This window comes from Dipodomys ordii, unplaced genomic scaffold, assembly GCF_000151885.1.
Source record: "Dipodomys ordii isolate 6190 unplaced genomic scaffold, Dord_2.0 Scaffold190, whole genome shotgun sequence".
In the NCBI taxonomy this organism is placed as follows: Eukaryota; Metazoa; Chordata; class Mammalia; order Rodentia; family Heteromyidae; genus Dipodomys; species Dipodomys ordii.
Genome location: NW_012267406.1, coordinates 1,294,644 through 1,309,726, shown reverse-complemented (window position 1 = coordinate 1,309,726; position 15,083 = coordinate 1,294,644). Strand labels below are relative to the sequence as shown.

The 15,083-nt window shown below is 37.0% G+C and overlaps 1 protein-coding gene across 1 annotated transcript in view; it reads right to left on the bottom strand.

Annotated features, from left to right (window-relative positions):
• Cspp1 (centrosome and spindle pole associated protein 1) overlaps positions 1-15,083 on the bottom strand; it is a 125,761-nt gene that overhangs the window by 13,665 nt on the left and 97,013 nt on the right. Inside the window, exons 23-26 of the mRNA XM_013034475.1 lie at positions 14,121-14,238; positions 9,786-9,925; positions 6,169-6,309; positions 1,049-1,095 (exon numbers count right to left, since the gene is read on the bottom strand). Of these exons, the coding sequence (XP_012889929.1) occupies positions 1,049-1,095; positions 6,169-6,309; positions 9,786-9,925; positions 14,121-14,238 (446 nt within the window). The remainder of the gene's footprint in view (positions 1-1,048; positions 1,096-6,168; positions 6,310-9,785; positions 9,926-14,120; positions 14,239-15,083) is intronic.

The following is a 15,083-nucleotide window of genomic DNA, read 5'->3' as shown; positions in this document are numbered from 1 at the left end:
CCTTATTTTCTTTACAGGCCTTACCACTTATGTTAGATTTTTGGCTACTGCTAATATTAATACAACACATACTTTGCACTCAGTATGGGCCAGGCCCTATTACAAGGACTTTTAATCCATATAAATAACCCTTCTCCTGCATTTATTTTATTAACATCCTTCTGCTGTATGAAGGGAGTTTCACTTGGACATTCCCATACATGTTTACAATGTATCCAAGCAAACTCACTTCCTCTATCACTCTCCCTTACCGCACTAACCTTCTTAAAACAATTTCAACAGGTTCTTCTGTTCTACTTTCACATACACAAACGAAGAACTACTTTAATCATATTGATCCTCATATTCTCTCTTTATTAAACCCTTTCTCTTCTGCTGGCACTCCTTCCCACCAACAAAGCATGTTTGACTTTTTATTATTTATTACTTATTTATTTACTGTATTTTTATTAACTAACATTTATACAAACCTTATCACATCTTAAACTTGTCCAGTCATAGCTGGAAAATGTCATTTTAATTGTCATAGTAACCCTCAGGGTTAAGTACTAGCATCTCTATTTTATAGATAATAAGAAACCAAGGCAGGGATTAAATGTACCAAAATAAGTCACACAGCCTAGCACTGGGAGCTTCTTAGCACTTATGTCTCTTCTATGTATCATGTTATCAATTTTCTAGATACCTGGTACACTGATTAAAACTTAAAAATCTCTTAATTTTCTCAAAAATTAAAAATTTGTAATATTCACTTTTCATATTCCTAAAATTTGTTCCCTCAAAACCTAACTTTAAAAATTAGAACTAGTATGAGAAGTACAAGTTGTCATGTCGAAAACGAGCTTTACAATGTTGGTGGAGGGGGGGGGAAGGATTGGGTGGAGGGGGAGTGGGAGGCTGGGAAGGGATGTGAAGGGTAAACAAAGGAGGAGGCTGCAATGCTTGGTAAGAAATGTATGCATATCCTGCCCATGTAATTGTAACCCCTCTGTACAGTATGTTCACAAATAAAATAAAATTTAAAAAAAAATTAGAACTAGTTACTTACCATTCTGTGCCCTCGAACTTTAGCCCTTGGGATAACATCTAAGTCAACTGTAGTCAAAACAGAACAAAAACAAGTTAAAAGTTTAGAAAATATTCAATAAGTTTCAGATTCTCTTTTCTGACTAGCTCCTTACTCTAAATTCCTTTCCATCTACCATACCTCAAAAAATTCTTAGGACACTTCTTATTAATAAACCTAACTCTACGTCCATTCTAGATAAAACTTCCCTGTTCACAATACTAAATATAATTAACTTTAAACTGATGCCTAAGAACCAGAAACTGATTGATACAGGAGTCTTCACCATATTCTACCATATTTCTGTTGTCTGTATAGAAAGCCATTGGGTGCACTTGAACAATGAATTAAAGTAGGCTAATTCTTTGTTGTTGTTTGTTGTGTTTTTCTACTAACCTAGTCCAGGATTTGACCTCTGGCTTCTATTATCTGGTACTGAAGACATGTGCTTTGATTCATGTCATACCCTGATGAATTTTGTTTTTTGGGGGGGAGAATTGAACTTTATTTTTTTATTGTAAGATACTGTACCGAGGGGTTACCTTTACATGAGTAAGGTAATGAGTACATTTCCTGTAAGGTCTGAACAGGGACACCTCTCTCCCTCTTGGCTAAGTTTCTGCCCAGTATTTGTTACCTAGGTAACTGGCAGACCTGGAAGCAGTCACCTTCCCCTCCTGCTAGTCCTGGGCCATCTCTGGTCACATGCCTCCAATCTGACCTTAGGAGGGTCCTAGAGCCTGAGGTCACATCCAGATCCAGTGTGGAGTGCCCCCCCCCCGCCCCACTTACCTTTTCCGCCATGCCTCTCACCATGCATGGTGTGGGCAGTAGTTCAGTAAATAAACTTCTTTTCCTGCCTGAATAGCACGTGGTGTTCTACTCATCAGCTACCTAATGAAACCTACCTATTTAATATACCTTACATTTCCTATCAAACATTGTCTTCCTCCTTTGTTTTTCCCCTACCATCCCCCTTCCCTCCTTACCCCCTCCCTCTTCCCTGCCAAAATTGTAAGTTCATTTTCAACATAAGTGTCTTGTACATCTCATTGTTACAATGGGTCAACCTGTATCCTTATTTCAGCATTTTGTTATTCCCCTTCCCTCCCCAAATTAGAAAAATGTGTATACAAGATGCAGGGCACCGACATCAAATACAGTGACAACTGTGGGGGAAGAACATACCAAAGAAACAAAAAAAGCCACATAGTACATTATAAATATGTTAAAAACAATAGCAAGAAAGAAAAAACCACTTGTGTCCCTGTCTTGTGGTTCATTTCACTTAACATCACATCATCTTATATGGTCATATATATATAGCTTTTGACTTTTTCTGCTTGTCCTAGACATATAAGTAGGCTAAATTCTAAGAACATAGAATTCTTTTTTTACCTAGTTCCAGCAGCAAAGATTTTTTTTAATTGTTTAAATTGTGAAGGTGATGCGCAGAGAGGCTACAGTCACATAGGCCAGGTAATGAGCATATTTCCTTTTGAACAGTGTCACCCCTAACTCATTTTCTGCCACTTTTTCCCCTCATGCTCCCCCTCCTCCCCATCAAATTGTAAAGTTCATTTCCAACATAATGTCTAGTGAATATCATTGCTGAATTTGTTCACCTTTTGTCTCACCATTTCTGTGATTCTCCTTCCCCTTCCCAAATCAGATAAACGTATATACAAGACAAAGGGTTCAGGAATCAAAAACAGTGACAGAAGGGAGTAAACCAAAGAAAAAATGGAAAGGAAAAAAGAATTTTGCTTCCATTTCTTGGAGTTCATTTCCATAAACGTTTTATATGATCATATGCACATAGCTATTGAGCCCTTGTGATCCTTTCCTAAGAATAACCTCCTTTATTCTTATTGTGTGAATGTTTAGAGTGCTGTTTAACTAATCACAAGTGTAATTATTTGTCTCTTACTATCCACTGGGTTTACCTGTAGACTTTTAGGCGCATTCTAATTATTACAAATAAGGGAAAACATGCAGTTTCTATTTCTTTGGGTCTGGCTTACTGTGCTTAGTATATCTTCCAAGTCTTTCCATTTCCTTATGATGGGGCTATATCAATCTTTCTGATGTAAGCAGAGAATTCTATTATGTATCTATCCCATTTTCTTGATCCATTCATCCACCAAAGGGCATCTGAGTTGATTCCAGATCGTGGCTATGTTAAATAATACTGCAATGGACATGGATGTGCTGGTGGCTTTAGTGTAGCCTGGTTTGTAATCTTTCGGATAAATGCCCAGGGGTGGGATTGCTGGATCATAGGGAAGCTCTATGTTTAGTCTTTTGAGGGACCACCATACTAGTGTACTAGTGTTCCCTTTTGGCCACATCCCACCACCATCTGTTATTATTAGTTGTCTTGATTATAGACATTGTAACTGAGGTTTGGTAGAATCTTAGTGTTGTTTTGATTTGCATCTCTTCTATTGCCACAAATGTCAAACTTTTCTTCATGTATCTACTAGCCATTCTTATTTCTTCTTCAAAGAATTCTCTCTTTAAGTCTTTAGCCCATTTATTAATTGGGTTGTTGTTTCTTTGAGGATTCAAAATAAATCCTCAAAGAAACCTCCCAAAATAGGGAGGTTTAATGTTTTGAGCTATGAGTATATTTTAGATATGAGGCCCTTGTCTGATGTTAAAGATCTTTTCCCATTGTATAGGCTTTCTATTTATCTTCAGCAGCAAAGATTTTAAGGAGAAAAAAGAAGAAGAACCTTATGAAAGAGGGACAGGAAGCTGAAAAGTAGAGAGATATAGAGTCTACAGATTAAGCTTGGAAACACCTAGTACTGGGCCCACTAGTTAGTTAGCTTTGGTGACAGACTGGGGGATCTCAAAGTAAGAAAAGCCTTCACTTCCCACATGTCTGAACCCAGGACAGAGATTTAGTGGACAGTGACACCCTCTGTGTGATAGTTTCAGCCAAGGAGGACATTCTTTTTTCTTTTTGGTCAGTCATGGGGCTTAAACTCGGCCTGGGTGCTGTCCCTTAGCAATTCAGCTCAAGGCAAGCATGCTACCACTTAAACCACAATGCCACTTCCGGTTTTCAGTTGGTTAATGGTGACCAGCATTTTTTTTTTTTAAACTCCACATCTTGGAGGCTGTGGCAGATGTTGTCTAGAGAAAGGAACTATTGTTCAAGACAACCAAGGAACTAAAAATTAAGGACCAAGCCAGGTGCCGGTGGCTCACACTTATAATCCTACCTCTTCAGGAGCTGAGATCAGAGGATCAAAGTTCAAAGCCAACCCCGACAGGAAAGTCCACAAGACTCTTATCTCCAATTAACCACCAGAAAACAAAGTGGTGCTGTGGCTCAAGGAACAGCTCCCATGCCCAGAATTCAAGCCCCATGACTGACAAAACAAAAAACAAAAAACTAAGGAACAATGACAGCTCATGGAGTATGCACAACCAGCCACTATATCCCAGAAAGAGACAGCCATGAGAAGGTGCTATGGAGAGGGAGAGGCTCTAATAAGGGCCAGGTGGGAAATCCAATCAACTGAAAGCTCAGTTTCATCAACTGAAAGAAGAGGACACAGTGCTCAGAAGGCCCACCCTCACTGGCATGATGGGAGTTTTACTGTGTGAGGAACATTTTGGAAACAGCCTGGAGCCCATGTCTAGCAGAATGCTTAGGTCCCAAGGAGCTGCCACCTGTCTGAGGTCAGATAGGTTTTGAGAATGAGCTACCCTGAGAACTTGAAAATTAAAGAATAATCTCAGCTCTGGGGAGTCTTAGAAAACCAGGTCAGTACTAGAAAGGAGAAGACCACAAGAGATAATTGTGAATAGCACCTAGCCCATGGCTGTTGATTACCTGTTGACCGTAGGTACCTGCTGCCAGATGGGGCTGAGAGCTCTGGGAATAATTTTATATCACCCAGTGTCTTCCCTGTGATAGGGTGATGAACTGATGAGCAGGGACTAAAAGCACTGAGATCTATAGGCAGAGCAGTACCTCAGTTCTCCCATAAGAATTCAATTCTCGCTTTTCCCACTATCAGATACAATTGGGGGACACTCCTATGCTGGCATACGAGCTCCTCCAAAGGGTACAAAAATTGGGAGGCCTGTGCAGCAAGTGAGAATCATCCTAGCTCATAAACTACAAATCTCCATGAAGTCAGAAGCAGTTTTCAACATACAAGGAAGATCACCTCAACTGAAAGACTACAGGTGATAAAAACTCAGCAAGTAACTTGCCTCAAAAATACCCAAATCCTGGGGCTGGGAAGGTGGCTCAGTGGTAGAGCGCTTGCCTTGCATGCCTGAGGCCCCGGGTTCGATTCCTCAGCACCACATAAGCAAAAAGAAAAAAGCTGGAATTGGTGCTGTGGCTCAAGTGGTAGAGCGCTAGCCTTGAGCTGAAGAGCTGAGGGACAGCGCCCAGGCCCAGAGTTCAGGCCCCATGACCGGACCAAAAAAAAAAAGAAGCTCAGGGACAGTTCTAGACCCTGAGTTCAAGCCCCAGGACTGGAAAAAAAAATACCCAAATCCAATGCAAAAAAAAAATCAACAATTATTAACAACAACAAAAAATCAACACAACTTCCTCAAAAGTCAACAATCCCAAAGTAATAGAGACTAGGGACAGTAAAGAAGATGAAAGATGAAAGCCCAGACGAAGGAATGCAAAAGAATGATTATGAGAATAATCAATGAGTTAACTGTATATCCTATATGACTTCAAAGAGAAAAACTTAAATACACTTCCCAAACATACAGAAAAAATGTCCTACAGGGCACTAATGCATTCTCTCAGCCTTTTTGTAGCTCGTAGTTCCTGGTATAGATGTAACCAGTCCTGACCCAAATATTCAATCTTTCTGGCTACAATGACCAGGTAGGACCCTCTCATATATGAATACAGGACTCTGACCCCTATTGAACCAACCAAGATGCTCTCTGAGACTTGTTCTTTTGTGGGACCATTTGGCAAAGGGCCAGGTAAGCATGGAACAGCCAGTGGAGAAACCTGTCTGAGACTGAAAATCAAGAGAGGTCACAAGGGAAGCTGACAAAAGAAAACCCCATTGATGCTATTTTAAATGGCAATGATTGTTTCTCACCTTCAGCATCTTCCTGTATTTTTAATCTATTTAGCCTCTTCTGCTGCTCTCTCAGCAAGGCTTGCTGCTGAATCTCTAAGGTATGTTGATCTCTTGGAGGATCTGGGTACATAAATTTCAGATCAACTCGTGTTTCTGAATCTGGTACAGAAAAATACATGACATAACCAAGGTAAACATTTTCAAATGAGATTTTACAAAGACCTTCACATAAATGTTTGTAACAACTTTATTCATAACTGTCAAAACATGAAAGCAACTAAGATGTTTACTAGGAGATAAATGGATAAACTGTGAAATATTATTAAACAATGGAATATTACTCAGTAACAAGAAAAAATGATCTTTCAAACCAAGAAAAGGCATGGAGGAAAATCGAATGCATATTAATTATTAAGTGAAAGAGGCCAATCTGAGGAGGCTACATGCAATATGATACTAACTATATGACCTTTTGGAAAAAGCAAAGTATGTAAACCATAAAGGGATTAGTAATTGCTAGGGGAGAGGAAACTGAGTTGGTATAGCATAGAGGGTTTTTACAGTTATGAGATTATTCTGTATTTTATTACAACAATGGATATGTATCACCATACATTTGTCCAAATTGATAAAAAAAATCTCAAAGTAAGCTATAAGCTTTGGATGATACTCATTTGTCAATATGGGTAAATGGATTGCAATAAAGTGTATGACTATGCTGCAGGATGCCCATAATGGAGGAGGCAGAGAAAATGTTGAGACAGAGACTATATGCAAAAACTCTCTGTATATCCTATTCAGTATTACCATAAACCTAAAAGTGCTTTACAAATAAAATTCATTAATGTTTTCTTAAAGAAATTTTTGTATACTTTATTATATGTAACAACATAGTGAGATATCACCAAAGTTGAAGGATGTTAAAACAGCCATAAAACTAAAAACCATGACATTAATATTCTCCAATAAATGTCCTTTACAAAAACGTATATATCAACATTATAAGAAATCTTCCAGGACAAGTAGCAGTTTATGATAATGCACCTTCATCCTGATTTGCCCCTCTTCCTGCCAAGAGGACAATTCTGTGTAGGTACATACAAGTGATGAGTCACAGGCTATGATACAGAAAGCCATACTGTTTATAGCTGATACCTAAAACACATTGAAGAAATAAAAACAAGCCATGTACCAGTGTCTTATGCCTGTAAGCTACTCAGGAAGCTGATATCTGAGAATCATGGTTCAAAGCCAGCTCAGGCAGGAAAATTCTTGAGACACTCATCTCCAATTAATCAGCCAAAACCTGGAGGTGGAGTTATTGCTCAAGTGAGTAGAGCACTAGTCTGGAGCAAAAGAAGCTCAGGGACAGTGCCAGGCCTTACTCTGAACCCCAGCCTGGCATGTAAACATACACAAAAATAAAAAAAGGAAACAAAAAACCCAGTAAATTAATATTTTATTCATTGCAAATATCACGTGAAAAGCAAAATAATTTCAAACAGCCTGGAATTTTAGGAGATATTTAATTACCAAAAGAAATGTTAGTCTAAGAAGCTGTCTCTGCCAAGATTGAATTATAATTTATCAGAAGCAAAATAGTAAATAGTATGTTTTAAATCTTGAGAATAAAAATATAGCTTATATATAAAAGCCACGAAAGTATTATCTTAAAGAAATTACCTTAAATATATAAAAAGCTTTATGTGAAAGTAAAAACACACCGACTAATTAGAAAGCAGTTAAAGAGCAAAGTTAGTTGAGGTGACTCTGCACACAAACTAGGATGAAACCCAGACCTTATTTTCCAGACTTAGTTTCCATTCTATTGATAACAATACCACGTCATATTGACTCGATGTGGTAAATTAGTCAATTCCATGGTAGTTCAAACCTTTTTTTAGTCATAAGTCCTTTGTAAATACATAATAATTAAGGACCTCAAAAGACCTTTTATTTAGATTGCATTTCTATATACACATATATGCCACATTTGAAATTAAAACTAGTGTTAATAACATGGAAATACCCAAGCACAGACTATTAATGTTGGGGCAATAAAAGCATCATATTTTATGTACCCTCTGTAAAACAGTTAACATATGAGGGGGAAAAATTTTGTTTTGTTTTTGTCTGTTGTGGAGGTTGAACTCAGAGCTTGGGTGTTGTCCCTGAACTCTTTTGCTTCAGGCTAGCACTCTACCACTTTGAGCCACAGCTCCACTGCCAGGTTTTGAGTGGTTAATTGGAGATAACAATCTTACGTGACTTCAATGCCCAGGCTGGCTTCGAACTGTGATCCTCAGACCTCAGCCTCCAGAGTTGCTTGGATTATGGGTGTGAGCCAACAGTACCCTTCAGAAAAAAATACTTTTTTTAAATGTCAATCTATAATAAAAAGTTTTGTCTACAGATGTCCTTGAAGCTCTCTTTGAGACTCAATGGCTTAACACAATGCCTAGTAGATAGTAATCATAAAAAGTAAGCATAGGGCTGGGAAGGTAGCTCAGTGATAGAGCGCTTCCTGGGTTCTATTCCTCAGCACCACATAAGCAAAAAGAAAAAAGCTGGAAGTGGCACTGTGGCTCAAGTGGTAGAGCGCTAGCCTTGAGCTGAATAGCTGAGGGACAGCGCCCATTCCCAGAGTTCAGGCCCCATGACCGGACCCCCAAAAAACAAAAAAAAAAAAGTTATTGAAGCACATGTAAATTGATATGTAACTCTAAGTGAAAAAATGGAAAGAATATAAAGAAGTAGGATAATCTTTTTTGTTGTTTTAAATATGCTCAGACAGAAGACTAGGAAATACTCAAAATGTTAACACTGTTTGTATGTAGGAAACTTGACTAATGTCATTTCTCTATCTCTGTGTTTTTAGGAAATCTGTAATAGTAAATAGATATTACTTTCTTTAAAAAAAAAAAAAAAGCCTAGTGAAGTAGTTGCGGCTCATGCTTGTAATCCTAGCTATCCAAGAGGTTGAGATCTAAGAATCATGGTGTAAAGCCAGACTGAGCAGGAAAGCCACGAGACTCTCACCTCCAATTACCCACCAAAAAGTTAAAAGTGGAGCTGTGGCAGAGTGCCAACCTTGAGTGCAAAAGGTAAGAGACAGCATCCAGGCCCTGAGTTCAAGCCCTAGAACTGGCAATCAATCAATCAAAAGCTTAAATTCTAGTTTATCTGATATTGTTGGATGATCTCCTGATCCAACTAACACTTTCCAGTATTCTTGTCACATGATCCTTTCTTGTTATACTATCTTAGCTTTCAGGATTCCATATTTGCCTGATTTTTCACTGATCAACAACTTCTTTTCCTTAGTCTTTAAGTTCATCTTCCATTGTCCATCCTCCACTGAATTACAATTTTCATTCTTTACATTTCTCTACACAATTCATCACATCAAGGTTTTAATAATTATCTGCTCTCCAAAAGAAAACTTTTAACCAAAAGGGAGGAAAGAGGGGGAAGCACAATATAATATCATTATCTAGGATACATGTAAAGTTTTATTCATAACCTAAAATATGTATTATAAATGAAAATTTAAGTTAGAAAGCAGAAGTATTTTTAAAGATTTTTTAATATAGTAGAACACTTGCTGTATATTTAAAGTAACAGTATGTACTTACCTCTATCTTTAAGCTCATTAAAATCATGAATATTCTGAAAAGTGGTAGTATCTAAGCCCTTAGGTGATTGTCTTCTGAAAGGAGCTTGGACCCGATGTCTGGCCATGTCAAATATATCCATAGGATTCCTTTCTTTTTTCCTATAAATAAATGTAAAAATCAATGATGAATGTGCTGAATGGGAAGAAACTGTGAGTTCACATTTAATTCACTAAAAAGCAATTTGCATCTTTTTTTTTTTTTTGGTTGGTTGTGAGGCCTGAAATTAGGCCCTGGGTGCTGTCCATCAGCTCTTCAGCTCAAGGCTAACACTTTACCACTGAGCCACAGCGCCACTTCCGTTTTTTTCAGCTTATGTGGTGCTGAGGAATAGAACCCAGGGCCTCATGCATGCAAGGCAAGCACTCTACCACTGAGCCACCTTCCCAGCCCCAATTTTGCATCTTTTAATGCATTATAAAAGTTACTATAATAGCTATTATTTCAAGTCCTTTAATATTAAAAAATAAAGTATTTATAATACTAGATGGAAGGCACCTTATTGCATGGTAGAAGAGCTTCAGAGTATACCAGATGATGGTTGATAGCTGATACCACCTTAGTTTGCCACAGAAAGGTGGCACCAGATACTTAATTGCCAGGTATGGTGTAGCTACTTCTATATAATGGCCAGCTACTCCACACTTTTTTGAGGTGGCATAGGTTAGCAATGTGACCCACACATGGACTAGGTTTCTGGGGTACTTCTCTCCTCAAAAGCACTGATAGATACCAATATCATAATAGTAGGATACTTCAATACTACACCCTCACTGATAGACAAGTCACACAAACAAACAAACAAAACAAAAATCAACCAGGAAACCTTAGAGCTAAATGACACTATAGACCAAATGGTATTAACAGAAAATTACAGAGTATTTCACCCAGTATCTGAACAACACCCATTCTTCTTACTAGCCCATGGGACTTTCTCAAAAGTAGATTGTGTCCTAGGACATTCTCTAAGTCTGAGCAAATACAAGAAAATTTAATGAAGCTCTGTATTCTATCAGATCAGATTGGATTCTATGAAGCAAAGGATACTACAGAAAACATTCAAACACATAGACTGAACAACCACTGGAGACATGTGGGTCACTGAAGAACTAAAGGTAGAAAACAAAAAGTCTCTGGACACAAATGACAACAAAAAGACTACTATTAGAACCTCTGAGATAAGAATTATACAAAGAATCAATGAGATAAAAATTGGCTCATTGAAAAAATAAGATGGATAATCCTCTAGCTAATTTGGACAGAAGAAGATGGGAAGAGACTCAAATCAATAAAATTAGAGATGAAAAATGGAACATCACAACAAATAACACAAAATTCAAAGGATCACAAAAATATGTACTCAAATAACCTGGAAGTCCTAGAAGAAATGGATCAATTTTTAGGTATCAATGACCTATTGAAAATAAATCAAGAAGATATAAACCATTTCAACAAAGTTATAACAAACAATGAGATTAAAACAGTAAGAATATCTCCTAACAAAGAAAAGCTCAAGGCTAGATAGACTGATAAATTCCATACCTTCAAAAGAGAACAAATACCAATACTCTACAAACTCTTCCATGAAATAGAAAATGAAGGAATAGTAGCAGAACTCATTTTATGAAACAAGTATTATATTCATGCCAAAACCAAACAGAGATGGACAAAAAAATGAATTATAGACCAATCACACTGATGAACATAGATACACAAATTCTCAATAAAATCTTTGCAAACAATTAACATATTAAAGTTATTGTAAATAAAGCTGCTATACTTTTTTTTAAGTCTCCATAGGAAGGGAGATAATATGGGGGAGAAATTTTGTCTTTGAGCAGTAAATGATAAACACAGAAAAAGAAGAACTCATTAAAATCATATGGCATGATCAAATTGATTTCATCCTAGGGATGTAAAAATGGTTCAGTCTATGTAAATCAATAAATACATCACATAAATAAAGCCAAGAACAAATATCACATGATTATCTTAATAAGGAAAAAGCCTTCTGACAAAATTCAATAAAAAAGCCCTGAAGAAACCAGGAGTAGAAAGGAAAGGTTATATATGACAAATCTATAACCAACATCTGAAATCATTTCCCTTAAAGTCAGAAATAGAAAAGTATCACATCTGTACTTAAGCCCTTTTCTAGAAATGATAACTATCTTTGGAAAGGTAACAGGATACAAAATAGTAAACACACACACACACACACACACACACACACACACACAATAGCTTTTCTATATACCAATAATGAACAGTCTGAAATAGAAGAAACAATTCTGCTCATACCTAGGAATTAACCAAAGTGGTGAAATACTACAATTAAAGTGATAAAACACTGAAGAAAAAAAAAATCAAAGACACCAGAGGATGGAAGAACATTCCATGTTCATGGATTGGCAGAATATTGTGAAAATGTCCATATTACCAAGAAATCTACAAATTCAATAGAACATCCATCAAAATCCCAATAACATTCATCACAGAATTACAGAGATAAAAGCAAAAGTTGATAAGGAGGAATCAAAGATTCAGAATAGTGAGAGCAATTAATTCTAAGTCAAAAAAAGAGCACTGCTGAAGCTATCACTATGTCAGACTTCAAATCATACTACAGAGCTACAGTAACAAAAATAATTTAGTACTGGCATAAAAACAGACCCAAAGGCCAAAGGAACAGTACAGAAAGACCCAGGAATAAAACCAGGTATCTATAGCCAAGTAATTTTTGACAAAGAAGCCAACAACATACAATGAAAAAAAAGACAGCCTCTTCAACAAATAATTCTGGGAAAAATTGGTATTTAACTGCAGAAAATTGAAAATGGAACTCTATTTCTCACTTTGTATAAAACCAAGTCCAATTGGGTCAAAGAGCTCAAATAAGAGTTGAAACTTTAACTCCACTACAGGAAATTATAGAAGGTAGCCTGGAAGTTATAGGCATAGGTAGGTAAATTTTTTCTGAAGAAGACTCCAGACGTCCAGAAGTAAAATCAATAAATGGACAGAAGCAACAAAATGGGACTATATCAGAATTTCTGCATAGGAAAAAAAAAATCACCAGACTCAAGAGACAACCCACGAAATGGTAGAAAATCTCCTCCAGCTATTCCACAGATGAAGGATTAATATCCAGACTATATAAAAAAGTAAATAGCAGGAGAACAAATAATCCAATTAATAAATGGGCAAATAAAATGAAAAAATAGTTCTCACAAGAAGATATCCTAATACAAAAACATGAAAATATTCAATATACTAAGCCATAAAGGAAATACAAAGAAAAGCCATACTAAGGTTCCATGTCACCCCATTCAGCACAACAGCCATTAAAAAAGAGCTAATACTGGAAAAGATGCTGAGATAAAGAAACTGTCATGCACTGTTTGTGGGAATGTAAACTAAGGTAGCTACTATAGCAATCAGTTTGGAAAAATAGGGGATTGGAATGTGACTTAGTAGTAGAGTGATGAAATCCTGGATTTGAGGCCTCAGTACCACACAAACAGAAAAATCTGGGAGTAGTGCTGGGCAAGAAAAGCTCAGGGACAGTGCCAGGTCCTGAGTTCAAGCCCCAGGACTAGAAAAGAATACTAAAAATAGATCTTCCTTATGACTCTGTCATACCACAATTGGGTATATATCTGATGGAGAGTAAATTAATATAACAGAAAGATGCTGTATATCTATGCTTCTTGCAGCTATTCATAATAGCCAACAAAAGATGAATAAGATGTAACACACACAATGGAATTTTTATGGAGCCATGAGGAAAAATGAAACCATGACATTTGCAGGAAAAAAAAAAGGAGCAACTGGAGGATATACTGGGCTAAGTTCCAAAAAAACATTATAGTCAGATGTAGAAGCTAGACTAAAAAACATAAATACTCATGAACATGGACATACGTATATCCATATACACATTTGTTTATATAGATAAATACAGAAACTCAGAATTAAACTAAAGGACTACTACTTAACAGAAGAAAAAGAAGGAAGAGAAAAAAATAGAGGGTGAAGAATTTTATAATATACTGCAAGTATGAAACAGCCTAAAAATTTCAAAAAAATAATTATTTAAGGAAAATGCAATTGTGTCTGATTATTCCAATCTTCAAATGTACCATTCCTGAAGCATTATTTCTTCAAGAGAATAAATTTCTACTCCAAATTTTATAGAAGACTAAGGCAAAGTAAATTAATCATATCCCAAAACTATAGAAATACTGGATAGGTGACAAGATAAAAGAAGAAACAAAACATACAATTCAGATGTACCTTATATGAATTTCCTCATCACTGTCCATGTGAAGCAACTGCCCTTGTAAACGCCTCTCTTCACTTCGAAGCTGTTTCCTCATTTCTGATAATTCCATAATTACATTTTTTTTCTCCTCTGCAAATTTCAATCAGTACATAAAAAACAAGGAAATCATATAAAGATTAAACATTAAGAGACAATCTGGCCAAGCGCTGGTGGCTCACGCCTGTAATCCTAGCTACTTAGAAGGCTGAGATCTGAGGATCGCGGTTCAAAGCCAGCTGGGCAGGAAAGACTGTGAGACTCCTATCTCCAATAAACCACCAGAAAACCAGAAGTGGTGCTGTAGCTCAAGTGGTAAAGTGCTCGACTTGAGCTGAAGAGCTGAGGGCCAGTGCCCAAGCCCAGAGTTCAAGCCCCACGGCTGACAAAAAAAAAGAGACAACCTGATTTGTCAAAGTTAAAATGCTCCTGGGAAAAATTTTAGGGAGGTTGTTTTATTTATATGAAAGACATTATATGTACTTTGAATGTACACATATATGCTAGAATCATATTAACTAACACTATGAAGATCCACAGATACATTGTTGTTTGAGAGTTTTGCAAGGTATTCTTAGAAGTAGGTAGCACAAGGGAGCTACTTTGTGGTGATGGAACAGTTCTAAACTCTGAAAAATCCCTAAAACCAGCCCTCATATCCCACAAATACAAGAAAAACTGGTGAAACCTGATCAAAGCTGTCTACAGAGTATACAAAAGTCAACTACTTGCCTGTGAATTACCCTCCTCAATCCACTTGATGTTCCTGTGTAAAATGTCTCCATTGGGGAAGCCTAAAGAAAGACGGCAAGCAAGCAAGTGTGCGTGCGTGCCTGTGTGTGTGCACGTACTAGGCCTTGAACTCAGGGCCTCTTGCTCACACATAGCTTAGAGTTCTACCACTTGAGCCACAGCTCCACTATCACCCTTTTGCTGGT